General features: G+C 45.7%; 1 protein-coding gene across 4 annotated transcripts in view; it reads right to left on the bottom strand.

Annotated features, from left to right (window-relative positions):
* Positions 1-16,657, bottom strand: part of COL24A1 (collagen type XXIV alpha 1 chain) — an 808,926-nt gene that overhangs the window by 365,380 nt on the left and 426,889 nt on the right. For all 4 annotated transcript variants that reach the window (XM_063427613.1, XM_063427615.1, XM_063427616.1 and 1 more), the window contains 4 exons: positions 10,176-10,220; positions 9,171-9,224; positions 8,292-8,336; positions 4,491-4,544 (listed from right to left, as the gene is read on the bottom strand). In XM_063427613.1, the coding sequence (XP_063283683.1) occupies positions 4,491-4,544; positions 8,292-8,336; positions 9,171-9,224; positions 10,176-10,220 (198 nt within the window). The remainder of the gene's footprint in view (positions 1-4,490; positions 4,545-8,291; positions 8,337-9,170; positions 9,225-10,175; positions 10,221-16,657) is intronic.

The following is a 16,657-nucleotide window of genomic DNA, read 5'->3' as shown; positions in this document are numbered from 1 at the left end:
CTACCCCATACCCAGCAATATGAGATGTTATTACATGGGCTGCCCTGTACCCAGCAATATGAGATGTTATTACATGGGCTGCCCTGTACCCAGCAATATGAGATGTTATTACATGGGCTACCCCGTACCCAGCAATATGAGATGTTATTATATGGGCTGCCCTGTACCCAGCAGTATGAGATGTTATTATATGGGCTGCCCTGTACCCAGCAGTATGAGATGTTATTATATGGGCTGCCCCGTACCCAGCAATATGAGATGTTATTATATGGGCTGCCCTGTACCCAGCAATATGAGATGTTATTATATGGGCTGCCCCGTACCCAGCAATATGAGATGTTATTATATGGGCTGCCCTGTACCCAGCAATATGAGATGTTATTACATGGGCTGCCCTGTACCCAGCAATATGAGATGTTATTACATGGGCTGCCCTGTACCTAGCAATATGAGATGTTATTACATGGGCTGCCCTGTACCTAGCAATATGAGATGTTATTACATGGGCTGCCCTGTACCTAGCAATATGAGATGTTATTACATGGGCTGCCCTGTACCCAGCAATATGAGATGTTATTACATGGGCTGCCCTGTACCCAGCAATATGAGATGTTATTACATGGGCTGCCCTGTACCCAGCAATATGAGATGTTATTACATGGGCTGCCCTGTACCCAGCAATATGAGATGTTATTACATGGGCTGCCCTGTACCCAGCAATATGAGATGTTATTACATGGGCTGCCCTGTACCTAGCAGTATGAGATGTTATTACATGGGCTACCCCGTACCCAGCAATATGAGATGTTATTACATGGGCTGCCCTGTACCCAGCAATATGAGATGTTATTACATGGGCTGCCCCGTACCCAGCAATATGAGATGTTATTACATGGGCTGCCCCGTACCTAGCAATATGAGATGTTATTACATGGGCTGCCCCGTACCTAGCAATATGAGATGTTATTACATGGGCTGCCCTGTACCTAGCAATATGAGATGTTATTACATGGGCTACCCGTACCCAGCAATATGAGATGTTGTTACACGGGCTGCCCAGTACCTAGCAATATGAGATGTTATTATATGGGCTACCCGTACCCAGCAATATGAGATGTAATTATAAGGGCTGCCCCGTACCCAGCAATATGAGATGTTGTTACACGGGCTGCCCAGTACCCAGCAATATGAGATGTTATTACATGGGCTACCCGTACCCAGCAATATGAGATGTTGTTACACGGGCTGCCCAGTACCCAGCAGTATGAGATGGTATTACATGGGCTGCCCTGTACCCAGCAGTATGAGGTGGTATTACATGGGCTGCTTCGTACCCAGCAATATGGGATGGCATTATATGGGCTGTCTAGTACTCAGCAGTATGGGATGGTATTACATGGGCTGCCCAGTACCCAGCAGTATGAGATGTTATTACATGGGCTGCCCTGTACCCAGCAATATGAGATGTTATTACATGGGCTGCCCTGTACCCAGCAATATGAGATATTATTACATGGGCTGCCCTGTACCTAGCAGTATGAGATGATATTACATGAGCTACCTGGTACCCAGCAATATGAGATGTTATTACAAGGGCTGCCTGGTACCCAGCAATATGAGATGTTATTACATGGGCTGCCCTGTACCCAGCAGTATGAGATGTTGTTACATGGGCTGCCCGTACCCAGCAATATGAGATATTATTACATGGGCTGCCCTGTACCCAGCAGTATGGGATTCAAAGTAAATTACAAATTTCAGGCGATATTAGTTAAAAAGTACAGTTGACTTATAGAATATTTATCTTGTTTACCTGTTTTGACCTAAAATGGGAAATTCCCTTAAATTTTTGTTTGAATTCTCTTTAATAAACAACCTTGACAGTAACACAAAGAGCTATGATAACACAGATTTGTAAACTCCAAAGATATACAGTTGCAAGAAAAAGTATGTGAACCCTTTGGAATGATATGGATTTCTGCACAAATTGGTCATAAAATGTGATCTGATCATCATCTAAGTCACAACAATAGACAATCACAGTCTGCTTAAACTAATAACACACAAAGAATGAAATGTTGCCATGTTTTTATTGAACACACCATGCAAACATTCACAGTGCAGGTGGAAAAAGTATGTGAACCCTTGGATTTAATAACTGGTTGAACCTCCTTTGGCAGCAATAACTTCAACCAAACGTTTCCTGTAGTTGCAGATCAGATGTGCACAACGGTCAGGAGTAATTCTTGACCATTCCTCTTTACAGAACTGTTTCAGTTCAGCAATATTCGTGGGATGTCTGGTGTGAATCGCTTTCTTGAGGTCATGCCACAGCATCTCAATCGGGTTGAGGTCAGGACTCTGACTGGGCCACTTCAGAAGGCATATTTTCTTCTGTTGAAGCCATTCTGTTGTTGATTTACTTCTATGCTTTGGGTCATTGTCCTGTTGCAACACCCATCTTCTGTTGAGCTTCAGCTGGTAGACAAATGGCCTTAAGTTCTCATGCAAAATGTCTTGATAAACTTGGGAATTCATTTTTCCTGCGATGATAGCAATCCGTCTAGGCCCTGACGCAGCAAAGCAGCCCCAAACCATGATGCCCCCACCACCATACTTTACAGTTGGGATGAGGTTTTGATGTTGGTGTGCTGTGCCTCTTTTTTGCCACACATAGTGTTGTGTGTTTCTTCAAAACAACTCCACTTTGGTTTCATCTGTCCACAGAATATTTTGCCAGTACTGCTGTGGAACATCCAGGTGCTCTTGTGCAAACTGTAAACGTGCAGCAATGTTTTGTTTGGACAGCAGTGGCTTCCTCTGTGGTATCCTCCCATGAAATCCATTCCTGTTTAGTGTTTTACGTATTGTAGATTCGCTAACAGGGATATTAGCATTTGCCAGTGCCTTTTTTAAGTCTTTAGCTGACACTCAAGGATTCTTCTTCACCTCATTGAGCAGTCTGCGCTGTGCTCTTGCAGTCATCTTTACAGGACGGCCACTCTTAGGGAGAGTAGCAGCAGTGCTGAACTTTCTCCATTTATAGACAATTTGTCTTACCGTGGACTGATGAACAGCAAGGCTTTTGGAGATACTTTTATAACCCTTTCCAGCTTCATGCAAGTCAACAATTCTTAATCGTAGGTCTTCTGAGAGCTCTTTTGTGTGAGGCATCATTCACATCAGGCAATGCTTCTTGTTAAAAGCAAACCCAGAACTGGTGTGTGTTTTTTATAGGGCAGGGCAGCTGTAACCAACACCTCCAATCTCATCTCATTGATTGGACTCCAGTTGGCTGACATCTCACTCCAATTAGCTCTTGGGGATGTCATTAGTCTAGGGGTTCACATACTTTTTCCACCTGCACTGTGAATGTTTACATGGTGTGTTCAATAAAAACATGGCAACATTTCATTCTGTGTGTGTTATTAGTTTAAGCAGACTGTGATTGTCTATTGTTGTGACTTAGATGATGATCAGATCACATTTTATGACCAATTTGTGCAGAAATCCATATCATTCCTATGGGTTCACATACTTTTTCTTGCAACTGTATCTAATAATATATTAAGGTATAATAATTCAATTAACTACCCAGCAATAAAATACAATCGCATAAAAAGCTTCATAGACACAGTGACTTGAAGTGGTTATGGTTCTTTGAATATCACTTAAAGTCCAGGTTTTATGGATTACACAGTTGTGTCAAAGTATGGGTTGCACTTGGCCTCAGGAGGTCACAGAGGAAAGGAAAAAAGGAAAGGGGAAAAGGAAAGGAAAAAGGCAAGGGAAAAAGGAAAGGAAAGGGAAAGTGGAAAAGGAAAGGGAAAAGGAAATGGAAAGGAAAAGGGACAAAGGAAAGGAAAAGGGGAAAAGGAAAGTGAAAAGGAAGGGGAAAGGGGAAAAGGAAGCGGGGAAAAGGAAAGTGAAAAGGAAGGGGAAAGGGGAAAAGGAAGCGGGGAAAAGGAAAGTGAAAAGGAAGGGGAAAGGGGAAAAGGAAGCGGGGAAAAGGAAAGTGAAAAGGAAAGGGCACCTTGACACAACTGGGTAACCTTGAACTGGTAGCCATGCCTTGTGGACTGGTTTGGAAACAATTGCTTTAATCCCTCTCCCCAGGATAGAATAGTGGGGCTGAGGTCAAACTAATGCAGAGAAGATTACATTTACCTTCCCACATTTCACAACCATCCTGATTTTGCCTTGACAACCAGGAAACTGCCCACAAAAAGTGTAGGGGTATGTTCTCCCATGGGCGAGACCCAAGCAGAGTGACAGTAGGGAAGATTTCTGGTCCTTCATTGTAAATTGAGGACTCGGGGTGCCACTGTCTGAGATTTATTTCTCAATGGGTTTCAGTGTGGTGGATTCACTGCTGTCATTTGCTGAACATTATATTAAATTAAAGTAAGTTTGGAGATTTGCAGTAAAATTTACATCTATGACATTTTAAAGAAATAAAATACATTATTTGTGCAAACAGAAAATGTTACCTTTTCTCCAGGGACTCCTGCTGGCCCTGTCTCACCTGGCAATCCAATGGGCCCCTGCAAGAAAGTGTTTTTTAGAGAAAGTGCTTGCTTAGCACACAGTTACAACCATCAGCTCCAATTCAATGGGATTTTCACAAGTAAGGCCAGACGAGTCGAACTGAAAGCATTGCTGACTTGGAGAATCTTTCCAACTATTTTGGCGATGACCTTTAAATTGACCTTAAATTAATTTTGATGACAATTCTCACTTTAATAAATAACCCTGAGTATAGTTATACCTTAAACACTGGTTTATGTTTACTGTATCCGAACATCTCTATACATTTGGGACATTAGTTTATGAATTTAGTTAGCATAGCGAGCTATCAGGGCAAATGGAAAAAGATTCCTACAAAAAAGAGAAGCTGACGGAATGCGTTGGCGATTTTCTGATACATGCAGTTCCTTCCCAAATTGCAAAAACATAAAAATGTAACAATAAAAAGTGCAGAATCTGATTGTAGAGAACAAACTGAGCGGAGGAAGTTTGAAATGAATCACCATATGTCCAGCCAGATCCTTACACTGAATCGTTATCCAGAAACAAATTCCATCACATGATCTCCCAAAATAACAATAAGTACATTGTCCGCCCCTTTATTACCAAGCCGAGTAACAGCTGGCAGGGCTAATATCATCTAACAGCATTTCTACCAAAACAGCTCCCTACTTGTCATTCTGTCCTTTCTCTTAAAATGTTAATCGGATTTACTTCCTCTATGTTCCTGACTGATTTAGCCGTCCCGGCCCAGTCTGACCCTCTGCAATCAGCGGGTGTGCAACTGGACCTCAATTAGCAAGCGTTCTACCGCTGTTATCCTCACTGCACACTTCACAACAATCAGTGCCATACCATGGAATCGACCCTACTGCAGAGGCTCCGTGGCCAGGATTGGTGAAGGTGATGGGTGCTCAGGAGGACACGGCCAGGAATGGTCCATGTCTTCTAGTAAGAATAGAGATTAAACTGATTTGACCAAGTTATGGCTGGTTACCAATTTTGCTGCTAGGTTTTACTGGCCAACTAGTGCTCTTTAACATGCCTGTTGCTATTAGTGAGTAGAGGTTGTTTACCGATGGAGAAATGTAACCAGAAGTAACTTTGAATGCCATCAAAGTTCATATATGTTGGAAATAGTGTACTCACCTTGATAAAGATTTATTTCTGTAAAGCTGCGGTTAACGCCTCAAGGCCGTCTAAAGCACCTAAACCGCCTAAGGGCAGACTGTGTTGGATCCTTGGTCAGTGACACCAGGAGGGGGCCCGGCGGTTTGCTCAGTATGCCACCGGGTGCGAGGACCCTCCTGTCTGTACAGCCAGCCATCAGAGACACCGGTCTGCAGCTCCGCAGAGCTGCAGACCATGTGTCTCGCAGAGAACTGGCCAATCAAAGCATTGCCGTGGGTTACCACGGCAACGCTCTGACGGGTCTCGCGAGATACATGGTCTGCAGCTCTGCGGAACTGCAGACTGGATGTAATGGCCACTGCACCACCCGGGAATAAAGGTATTTAGTACCCCCCTCTCTCCCCATCACCCCCCTCCCTCTCACCATCACCCCCTCTTAATATCACCCCCCTCGCTCTCACCATCACCCCTCCCAATATCACCCCCTCCCTCTCACATAATCCCCCCTCCCTCTCACCTTCACACCCCCTCACCATCACCCCTCTCAATATCACCCCCCTCCCTCTCACATCACCCCCTCACTGCCAACATCACCCCCTCTCACCATCACCCCACTCTCAATATCACCCCCATCTCACCATTACCCCACTTTCAAAATCACCCCCCCTCTCACCATCACCCCCTCCCACATTACCCCTCTCACCATCACCTCCCCTCCCTCTTACCATCACCCCCCCCTCTCCCTCTCACCATCACCCCTGGCCCTCTCACCATTACCCCCGTCCCTCTCACCATCACCCCCCTCCCTCTCACATCATCCCATCCCTCTCACATCACCCCCCTCCCTCTCCCATAACCCCCCCTCCCCCTCACCATCACCCCCCTCTCACACTGACCATCACCCCCTCCCTCTCACCATCACCCCCTCCTTCCTACCCCTCTAACCCCCTCCATCTCACCATCATCCCTCTCACCTTCACCCCTCACCATCACCCCCTCTCTATATATCCTCCCCTCCCAATATCACCCCCTCCCTCTCACCATCACCCCCTCTCTATATATCCTCCCCTCCCAATATCACCCCCTCCCTTTCACCATCACCCTCTTTCACTATCACCCCCTCACCATCACCCCTTCCCACCATAACCCCTGTTAATCTCACCCCCTCCAAACTCACCTGCCCTCACTCTGCCACACTCACCCTGTCACATTAACCCCCTTAATCCTGTCACACTTGTCCCTCCTACCATGCCACAATTGCCCTGACACACTTACCTCCACTCGCCCTGTCACACTTCCTCATCAAACCATGTCATACACCCTCTCTCTCTCACTGCCCCCCCCCCCCCCCCCTTTGCCCTGTCACACTCTCCCTGCCACTGGTACCCCTTTACTCACCTTGTTACAGTCACCAGCTAAAGACAGTCATCATACACACACAGTCAAGAAACATAGTTTTGTCATAAACACAATGCACAAAGGCTACAGGCAGACCCCCCCCCATATACTTCAAGCAGCTACCCCATACACATACGGTCCCAGATCAAAACGCAAACATGATCACAGAGACATACATTCACACACACAAGGATACTCTCTGTAAGACACACTCTCATGCACACACACAGGTAAACAGTGCATCAATGTGTTGATTATATATTTCCTACCTGTTAATATTATTTTTCTATTTTATTGTACCCTAATGTATCAATGCAATGATTTGTGGACCCAGGACATACTTGAAAACAAGAGAAATCTCAATGTATCTTTCCTGGTAAAATATTTTATAAATAAATAAATAAATATAGTGAAGGGAATACACCATGTATTTCGGTCACTATTGTGTTCCTTAAAGATGGTTCAAAAAGCCAAACTGGATGAATTCTCTATGTCAACTATGCTTTCAGTTTGTTACTTTGGACCTAAATTTGACATTTTACTTCAGTAAACAGCCCTGATAGTTTGAAGAGACTGCTTAATTTAATGAGGAAGAGATTATTTCAGTTCTTTCAAACCAAAAAAAATACTTACTTACATTCTGAGTACAATCGACAAAAACATATTTTTGATAGTTTGTAATTAGTCTCCTTTGATACACGTTAAAGTAACCATTTGCGTGTTTTATATCGAATGTTCCAGTCATTAACCTGTGATGGAAACTCCATGAAGCTGCTTTCGGGGTGTTTTGGAATGCACATTACGAAACGCAAACAATAAATCAAACAGCAGCTGCTCCACCTAACAGCTGTGGCTGCAGCCAAGTTCACATGCGCTGGATGTAGTGTGCTCACCTGGATAAAGATTTATTTGACACCTAGACAGAACATGTGTTTACTTCGAAAGACATTCGAAAAGGGTGGAAGGGAGAGAATTACGACTAACAAGCTAACAATTAACGGATATAAAACACATATTTATTAGCTGAAATCAGGAAACTGTCCTGAATCTACATTAACTCTTATTGTTACCACAATCTTTTAGCGCACAGTTCACAGTCTGTGTTCATGGTAGATAGAAGGAGGGACCACCAGTAACAGAGAATGAGAATGTGTTTGTTTGCTGGGTAAACCCAGGGCTAGAGCAAAAGGGAGGTATAAATTGTTATATGGACTTAATTTGTTTTGCAAACTCACTGCTTCACCAACTTTTCCAAGGATTCCCACAACTCCAATTTCTCCCTGTTTAAGGGAAAAAAAGGGAAATTCAATTAAAATCGCAAACCGTGAAAGGTTAGTGTGCAACACTTTGACATATTAGTGTCATGGTTATCAGGCTGACATAGGAGTTTTAGGAATTTGTTTTAACAGCAGTCTAAGATGCAATTAGCAAAATAACATTATTTTGAGCAAGCAACCTGGTTTTGTGTTCTTTTATAAAATATTTAAAATATTACATATACAATGCACACAATATAGATGGTGTACTTGGCTGAATGTACGCATGTAGAATGTGTTTTCTAGATGATGCAAGTGTGTGTGAGAATATGTAGGAGTTTATTAAAAAACAGTGTGCCGCAAAGTGAGTACATTTCTCAGAACCGAGTTTGTGTGCGCTCGTCAGCAGAGCATTGTTTTCAAATAAACACAAAATAAGCACTTCAATGCATCAAATGTGCTTGTGTGTGTCAGAATATTTTTAGATGTGTCAGATTGTGCATCTGTGCACAGAATGTGTGTATGCATTTGTGGGTGTCTCACACCATATCTATGCGTGACACAATGTGTGTATGTTTGGGTGTCAGAAGGTCTGAGTGCCTGTTTGCCTCTGTGTGTTTATTTTTATTAACTTGAGAACATTGCTATACCAAGTGTTGGAATAACGACATGAGTCTCTAGTAAACAACACAGTTTATAACTTACATGAACACGCTATAAAGTCATTTAAAAAGTTTATTAAATGTTGATTGAAAATAAAGCGGTCAGGTTCTGCTACAGTTTGAGAATGGCGTTCTGACAACATTATAGCAAGCCCCACGTTCACTGCTCATCCACAGATTATACACAGTTAATCACCTTTAACCCTTCGGGGCCTGGCTCCCCAGCATATCCTTTACGTCCTGGTCTTCCCTAACACAGAAAAAAAAAAAACATTTACAAGACATAGTTTAACAAACATGCATTCTGCAACTCGACTTTATTAGTAACAGAACCCAAAATTCAGGAACTTTCTCAATATTTACTCTTTGGAAGTTAAATGCTTGAATTGTCCTGTATAAACATGCCCAACCCTTTACAGTTTCCTTGCATTGAATGCAGGGTCCCTCTTCTAAAGACAGATGTTGTACAATATTCGGTTTAAACACACAAACATATGTGTGACGTGTTTGCTGCCTGAGATAGTATCTGCCTTTCTAGTTCTTTCCATTGCACTATAAAGCTGAAATATTTTACTGCAGTCCTGTTAAAGGCCATTTTCCATGTGCTGTCTTAATTGTAAAAAAAACCATTTCAAGAATTAACCAATCATTAAATGTAATTTCAAACTGAATGGAATCTTGTGATCACAATTTATGTACTTGTTTATTTTCAACATTAGTAAAAAATGATAATGTTTTGGTTTTTTTTAAACAAGGTAGCAAAATTCTCTGTGAATGTAAGAGAACAATAAATTCACCTGCCAGATGAATGCATATTTTACCATGAAATCCAGAGACAATGATCTAATCAGCGACGACTTCATTTGGTATCTGGTTTAGTAAGGGGATTGCTGTGAATAGCACTCAAAATACAAATAGCATCTAATCCAATGAAAGATTTCCAAACAATCTCTCAATAATCCAAAGGGTTATCCGATCTACAAATCTCCATTGGTCCTCCTGTCTCTGTGATGGCCTCGCACTACTTGTTCACGTCCGAACATTGGTTGGCCACCAAGGAAAAGGTTGGGATTTTCCATCGATGTGCGCCCTGTATTCTATTTGCAGTTTATGTAAATAGCATAACACAACAAAATGTGGATAATATGGGATCTCTGTGTAAAGGAGAGAGGTGGAACATTAAAGTACTTTGCTATCATACCATGGGTCCAACCGCACCACGAGGTCCTTCTGGGCCTTCTTCACCCTAGAAATAGAGAAATAAAAAGAAAGTTAGAAAAAAAGAGTCTGTTACTCTCCACATCTCTAAAGAACTTTGATGAAAAAAATGCAAAATTCAGCCTTTACACGTACACCAAAAAATTGCAATAGCAATAATAATGATTTCCAAATAGAAATGTACTTTAAGGTTATTGAAAAATTATAATTGTCATGACTTATATGGCTGTGGAGGGCGGGCTGAACATGTTATATGGCTGTAGAGGGGGGGTGATCATGTTATATGGCTGTGGAGGGCGGGCTGAGAATGTTGTATGGCTGTAGAGGGGGGCTGAGAGTGTTATATGGCTGTGGAGGGTAGGCTAAGTGCTTTATATGGCTGTGGAGGGAGGGCTGGGCATGTTATATGGCTGTGGAGGGGGGCTGATCATGTTATTTGGCTGTGGAGGGGGGCTGAGAGTGTTATATGGTTGTGGAGGGGGGCTGAGAGTGTTATATGGTTGTGGAAGGCGGGCTGAGCATGTTATATGGCTGTAGAGGGGGGCTGATCGTGTTATATGGCTGTGGAGGGGGGGTGATCATGTTATATGGCTGTGGAGGGCAGGGTGAGAATGTTGTATAGCTGTGAAGGGCAGGCTGTGCATATTATATGGCTGTGGAGGGTAGGCTGAGAGTGTTATATGGCTGTGGAGGGTAGACTAAGTGCTTTATATGGCTGTGGAGGGAGGGCTGGGCATGTTATATGGCTGTGGAGGGGGGCTGATTATGTTATTTGGCTGTGGAGGGGGGCTGAGAGTGTTATATGGTTGTGGAGGGGGGCTGAGAGTGTTATATGGTTGTGGAAGGCGGGCTGAGCATGTTATATGGCTGTGGAGGGGGGCTGATCATGTTATATGGCTGTGGAGGGGGGCTGATCATGTTATATGGCTGTGGAGGGCGGGCTGAGCATGTTATATGGCTGTGGAGGGGGGCTGATCATGTTATATGGCTGTGGAGGGCAGGCTGAGCATGTTATATGGTTGTGGAGGGCGGGCTGAGCATGTTATATGGTTGTGGAGAGCAGGCTGAGAATGTTGTATAGCTGTGAAGGGCAGGCTGTGCATGTTATATGGCTGTGGAGGGAGGGCTGAGCATGTTATATGGCTGTGGAGGGTGGGCTGCGCATGTTATATGGCTGTGGAGGGTAGGCTGAGCATGTTATATGGCTGTGGAGGGTGGGCTGAGCATGTTATATGGCTGTGGAGGGTGGGCTGAGCATGTTATATGGCTGTGGAGGGAGGGCTGAGCATGTTATATGGCTGTGGAGGGGGGCTGATCATGTTATATGGCTGTGGAGGGCGGGCTGAGCATGTTATATGGTTGTGGAGAGCAGGCTGAGAATGTTATATGGTTGTGGAAGGCGGACTGAGCATGTTATATGGTTGTGGAGGGCGGGCTGAGCATGTTATATGGTTGTGGAGAGCAGGCTGAGAATGTTGTATAGCTGTGAAGGGCAGGCTGTGCATATTATATGGCTGTGGAGGGTAGGCTGAGCATGTAATATGGCTGTGGAGGGTGGGCTGAGCATGTTATATGGCTGTGGAGGGTAGGCTGAGAGTGTTATAAGGTTGTGGAAGGTGGGCTGAGCATTTTATATGTCTGTAGAGGGTAGGCTGAGCATGTTATATGGCTGTGGAAGGCGGACTGAGCATGTTATATGGCTGTGGAGGGCAGGCTGAGCATGTTATATGGCTGTGGAGGGCGGGCTGAGAATGTTGTATGGCTGTAGAGGGGGGCTGAGAGTGTTATATGGCTGTGGAGGGTAGGCTAAGTGCTTTATATGGCTGTGGAGGGAGGGCTGGGCATGTTATATGGCTGTGGAGGGGGGCTGATCATGTTATTTGGCTGTGGAGGGGGGCTGAGAGTGTTATATGGTTGTGGAGGGGGGCTGAGAGTGTTATATGGTTGTGGAAGGCGGGCTGAGCATGTTATATGGCTGTAGAGGGGGGCTGATCATGTTATATGGCTGTGGAGGGGGGGTGATCATGTTATATGGCTGTGGAGGGCAGGGTGAGAATGTTGTATAGCTGTGAAGGGCAGGCTGTGCATATTATATGGCTGTGGAGGGTAGGCTGAGAGTGTTATATGGCTGTGGAGGGTAGACTAAGTGCTTTATATGGCTGTGGAGGGAGGGCTGGGCATGTTATATGGCCGTGGAGGGGGGCTGATCATGTTATTTGGCTGTGGAGGGGGGCTGAGAGTGTTATATGGTTGTGGAGGGGGGCTGAGAGTGTTATATGGTTGTGGAAGGCGGGCTGAGCATGTTATATGGCTGTGGAGGGGGGCTGAGCATGTTATATGGCTGTGGAGGGGGGCTGATCATGTTATATGGCTGTGGAGGGCGGGCTGAGCATGTTATATGGCTGTGGAGGGGGGCTGATCATGTTATATGGCTGTGGAGGGCAGGCTGAGCATGTTATATGGTTGTGGAGGGCGGGCTGAGCATGTTATATGGTTGTGGAGAGCAGGCTGAGAATGTTGTATAGCTGTGAAGGGCAGGCTGTGCATGTTATATGGCTGTGGAGGGAGGGCTGAGCATGTTATATGGCTGTAGAGGGTGGGCTGCGCATGTTATATGGCTGTGGAGGGTAGGCTGAGCATGTTATATGGCTGTGGAGGGTGGGCTGAGCATGTTATATGGCTGTGGAGGGTGGGCTGAGCATGTTATATGGCTGTGGAGGGAGGGCTGAGCATGTTATATGGCTGTGGAGGGGGGCTGATCATGTTATATGGCTGTGGAGGGCGGGCTGAGCATGTTATATGGTTGTGGAGAGCAGGCTGAGAATGTTATATGGTTGTGGAAGGCGGACTGAGCATGTTATATGGTTGTGGAGGGCGGGCTGAGCATGTTATATGGTTGTGGAGAGCAGGCTGAGAATGTTGTATAGCTGTGAAGGGCAGGCTGTGCATATTATATGGCTGTGGAGGGTAGGCTGAGCATGTAATATGGCTGTGGAGGGTGGGCTGAGCATGTTATATGGCTGTGGAGGGTAGGCTGAGAGTGTTATAAGGTTGTGGAAGGTGGGCTGAGCATTTTATATGTCTGTAGAGGGTAGGCTGAGCATGTTATATGGCTGTGGAAGGCGGACTGAGCATGTTATATGGCTGTGGAGGGCAGGCTGAGCATGTTATATGGCTGTGGAGGGTGGGCTGCGCATGTTATATGGCTGTGGAGGGAGGGCTGAGCATGTTATATGGCTGTGGAGAGGGGCTGAGCATGTTATATGGCTGTGGAGGGAGGGCTGGGCATGTTATATGGCTGTGGAGGGGGGCTGATCATTTATATGGCTGTGGAGGGGGGCTGAGAGTGTTATATGGCTGTGGAGGGTAGGCTAAGTGCTTTATATGGCTGTGGAGGGAGGGCTGGGCATGTTATATGGCTGTGGAGGGGGGCTGAGAGTGTTATATGGTTGTGGAGGGGGGCTGAGAGTGTTATATGGTTGTGGAAGGCGGGCTGAGCATGTTATATGGCTGTGGAGGGGGGCTGAGCATGTTATATGGCTGTGGAGGGGGGCTGATCATGTTATATGGCTGTGGAGGGCGGGCTGAGCATGTTATATGGCTGTGGAGGGGGGCTGATCCTGTTATATGGCTGTGGAGGGGAGCATGTTATATGGCTGTGGAGGGAGGGCTGAGCATGTTATATGGCTGTGGAGGGGGGCTGATCATGTTATATGGCTGTGGAGGGGGGCTGATCATGTTATATGGCTGTGGAGGGCGGGCTGAGCAAGTTATATGGTTGTGGAGAGCAGGCTGAGAATATTGTATAGCTGTGAAGGGCAGGCTGTGCATATTATATGGCTGTGGAGGGTAGGCTGAGCATGTAATATGGCTGTGGAAGGTGGGCTGAGCATGTTATATGGCTGTGGAGGGGGGCTGAGCATGTTATATGGCTGTGGAGGGAGGGCTGAGCATGTTATATGGCTGTGGAGGGGGGCTGATCATGTTATATGGCTGTGGAGGGTGGGCTGAGCATGTTATATGGTTGTGGAGAGCTGGTTGACAATGTTATATGGTTGTGGAAGGCGGACTGAGCATGTTATATGGCTGTGGAGGGCGGGCTGAAAATGTTGTATAGCTGTGAAGGGCAGGCTGTGCATATTATTTGGCTGTGGAGGGTAGGCTGTGCATGTTATATGGCTGTGGAGGGTGGGCTGTGCATGTTATATGGCTGTGGAGGGTAGGCTGAGCATGCTATATGGCTGTAGAGGGCAGGCTGAGCATGTTATATGGCTGTGGAGGGTGGGATGCGCATGTTATATGGCTGTGGAGGGTGGGCTGCGCATGTTATATGGCTGTGGAGGGTAGGCTGAGCATGTTATATGGCTGTGGAGGGAGGGCTGAGCATGTTATATGGCTGTGGAGGGAGGGCTGAGCATGTTATATGGCTGTGGAGGGGGGCTGAGCATGTTATATGGCTGTGGAGGGGGGCTGAGCATGTTATATGGCTGTGGAGGGGGGCTGAGCATGTTATATGGCTGTGGAGGGAGGGCTGGGCATGTTATATGGCTGTGGAGGGGGGTGATCATTTATATGGCTGTGGAGGGGGGCTGAGAGTGTTATATGGTTGTGGAGGGGGGCTGAGAGTGTTATATGGTTGTGGAAAGCGGGCTGGTCATGTTATATGGCTGTGGAGGGGGGCTGAGCATGTTATATGGCTGTGGAGGGAGGGCTGAGCATGTTATATGGCTGTGGAGGGTGGGCTGCGCATGATATATGGTTGTGGAGAGCAGGCTGAGAATGTTGTATAGCTGTGAAGGGCAGGCTGTGCATATTATATGGCTGTGGAGGGTAGGCTGAGCATGCTATATGGCTGTGGAGGGTGGGCTGAGCATGTTATATGGCTGTGGAGGGGGGCTGAGCATGTTATATGGCTGTGGAGGGGGGCTGATCATGTTATATGGCTGTGGAGGGCAGGCTGAGCATGTTATATGGTTGTGGAGAGCAGGCTGAGAATGTTATATGGCTGTGGAAGGCGGACTGAGCATGTTATATGGCTGTGGAGGGCGGGCTGAGAATGTTGTATAGCTGTGAAGGGCAGGCTGTGCATATTATATGGCTGTGGAGGGTAGGCTGAGTGTTTTATATGGCTGTGGAGGGTAGGCTGAGCATGTTGTTATATGGCTGTAGAGGGCAGGCTGAGCATGTTATATGGCTGTGCAGGGCAGGCTGAGAATTTTATATGGCTGTGGAGGGCAGGCTGAACATGTTATATGGCTGTGGAGAGCAGGCTGAGCATGTCATAGGATATCACAAAAGAAAATTAAGCTCTGTGACTTTTCTATATAGCAACAACAGGCCTGGCAAGGATCTCTCTTCTTGGCTGTACTAGAGATATAGGGTAGCAGTGGGGTGGTTGTTGCAATTTAGATAAGTGAATCTGAAAAACAAACAAAACAGAAAGAGTCCTATGGTGGAGTATATTTGACTATCTGGACTGGAATAAAAGTGGAAAGGAACTCACATATAACAGAGCGTGAAACCACCTCTAGGATACAGTGCATGGGCAGAACTATCCCCATCTAGGATATACAGATGTCTTCTTCTTATTATTAATTTTACTGGTATTTATATATTGCCATTATATTCCATAGCACTTTAACAAGGTGGACAAGGTGAGACAATTACAAAAACTTACAGGAACAAAAGGTTGCAGAGGGCCCTGCTCAAACGAGCTTTAAGTCTATAGGAGCTGGGGTATAAAACACAAAAGGACAGTAGCAATCAAACAAGGTGGAGTGAAGCAGAGCTGGAGGAGAGAATACAGTGCTGCCCTTTAGGAGAGAGCAAGGGACAGATATATGAGGTAGAGGTTACTCTGGGAGGCCATAAACTTTCCTAAAAATATGGGTATTAAGACACTTTTTAAATGATTGAAGACTAGGGGAGAGTCTGATGGCGGTAGGTAGGCTATTCCATAGGAAGGGAGCCACCTGCGAGAAGTCCTGAATGCTTGAGTTGGCTGTACGTGTGCGAGCAGCAGACAGGAGAAGATCATGTGCAGAGCGGAAAGACCGAGAAGGAGCATACTTATGGATCAGAGAAAAGATATAAGAGGTGCTAGAATTGTTCAATGCTTTATAGGTATGGGCTATTACTTTGAATTAAGGGGGGGTGTCAACTGGTGTGTCTTGGTCTTTCGTTTGTTGAACGTGTCCCCTGTCTGTCTATGTATCATTGTTGGTCAATGTAGCTTTCCCAGGGTCTCCATGTCTTAGAAAATGTTTTGGTGGAGCCCCGTATTTGGGCTGTGAGTTTGTGAGGTGGCATTCTTTGATTTTGTTGAGCACTGTGGTCATTGGAGGGGTGTTAGGTCGTAGCCAGGTCTGGGCCAGGGCCCTTCTGGCTGCTAGGGCTATTTTGTTGAGCAGTCGTTGGTCTGGTCTGGGCCAATTGTCTAGAGGTCTGGCCAGCAGGAATGTCCAT

Source organism: Pelobates fuscus, chromosome 7 (assembly GCF_036172605.1).
Source record: "Pelobates fuscus isolate aPelFus1 chromosome 7, aPelFus1.pri, whole genome shotgun sequence".
NCBI lineage: Eukaryota > Metazoa > Chordata > Amphibia > Anura > Pelobatidae > Pelobates > Pelobates fuscus.
Note: the sequence above shows the minus strand (reverse complement) of the source record. Positions and strands in the feature narration are given on the sequence as shown.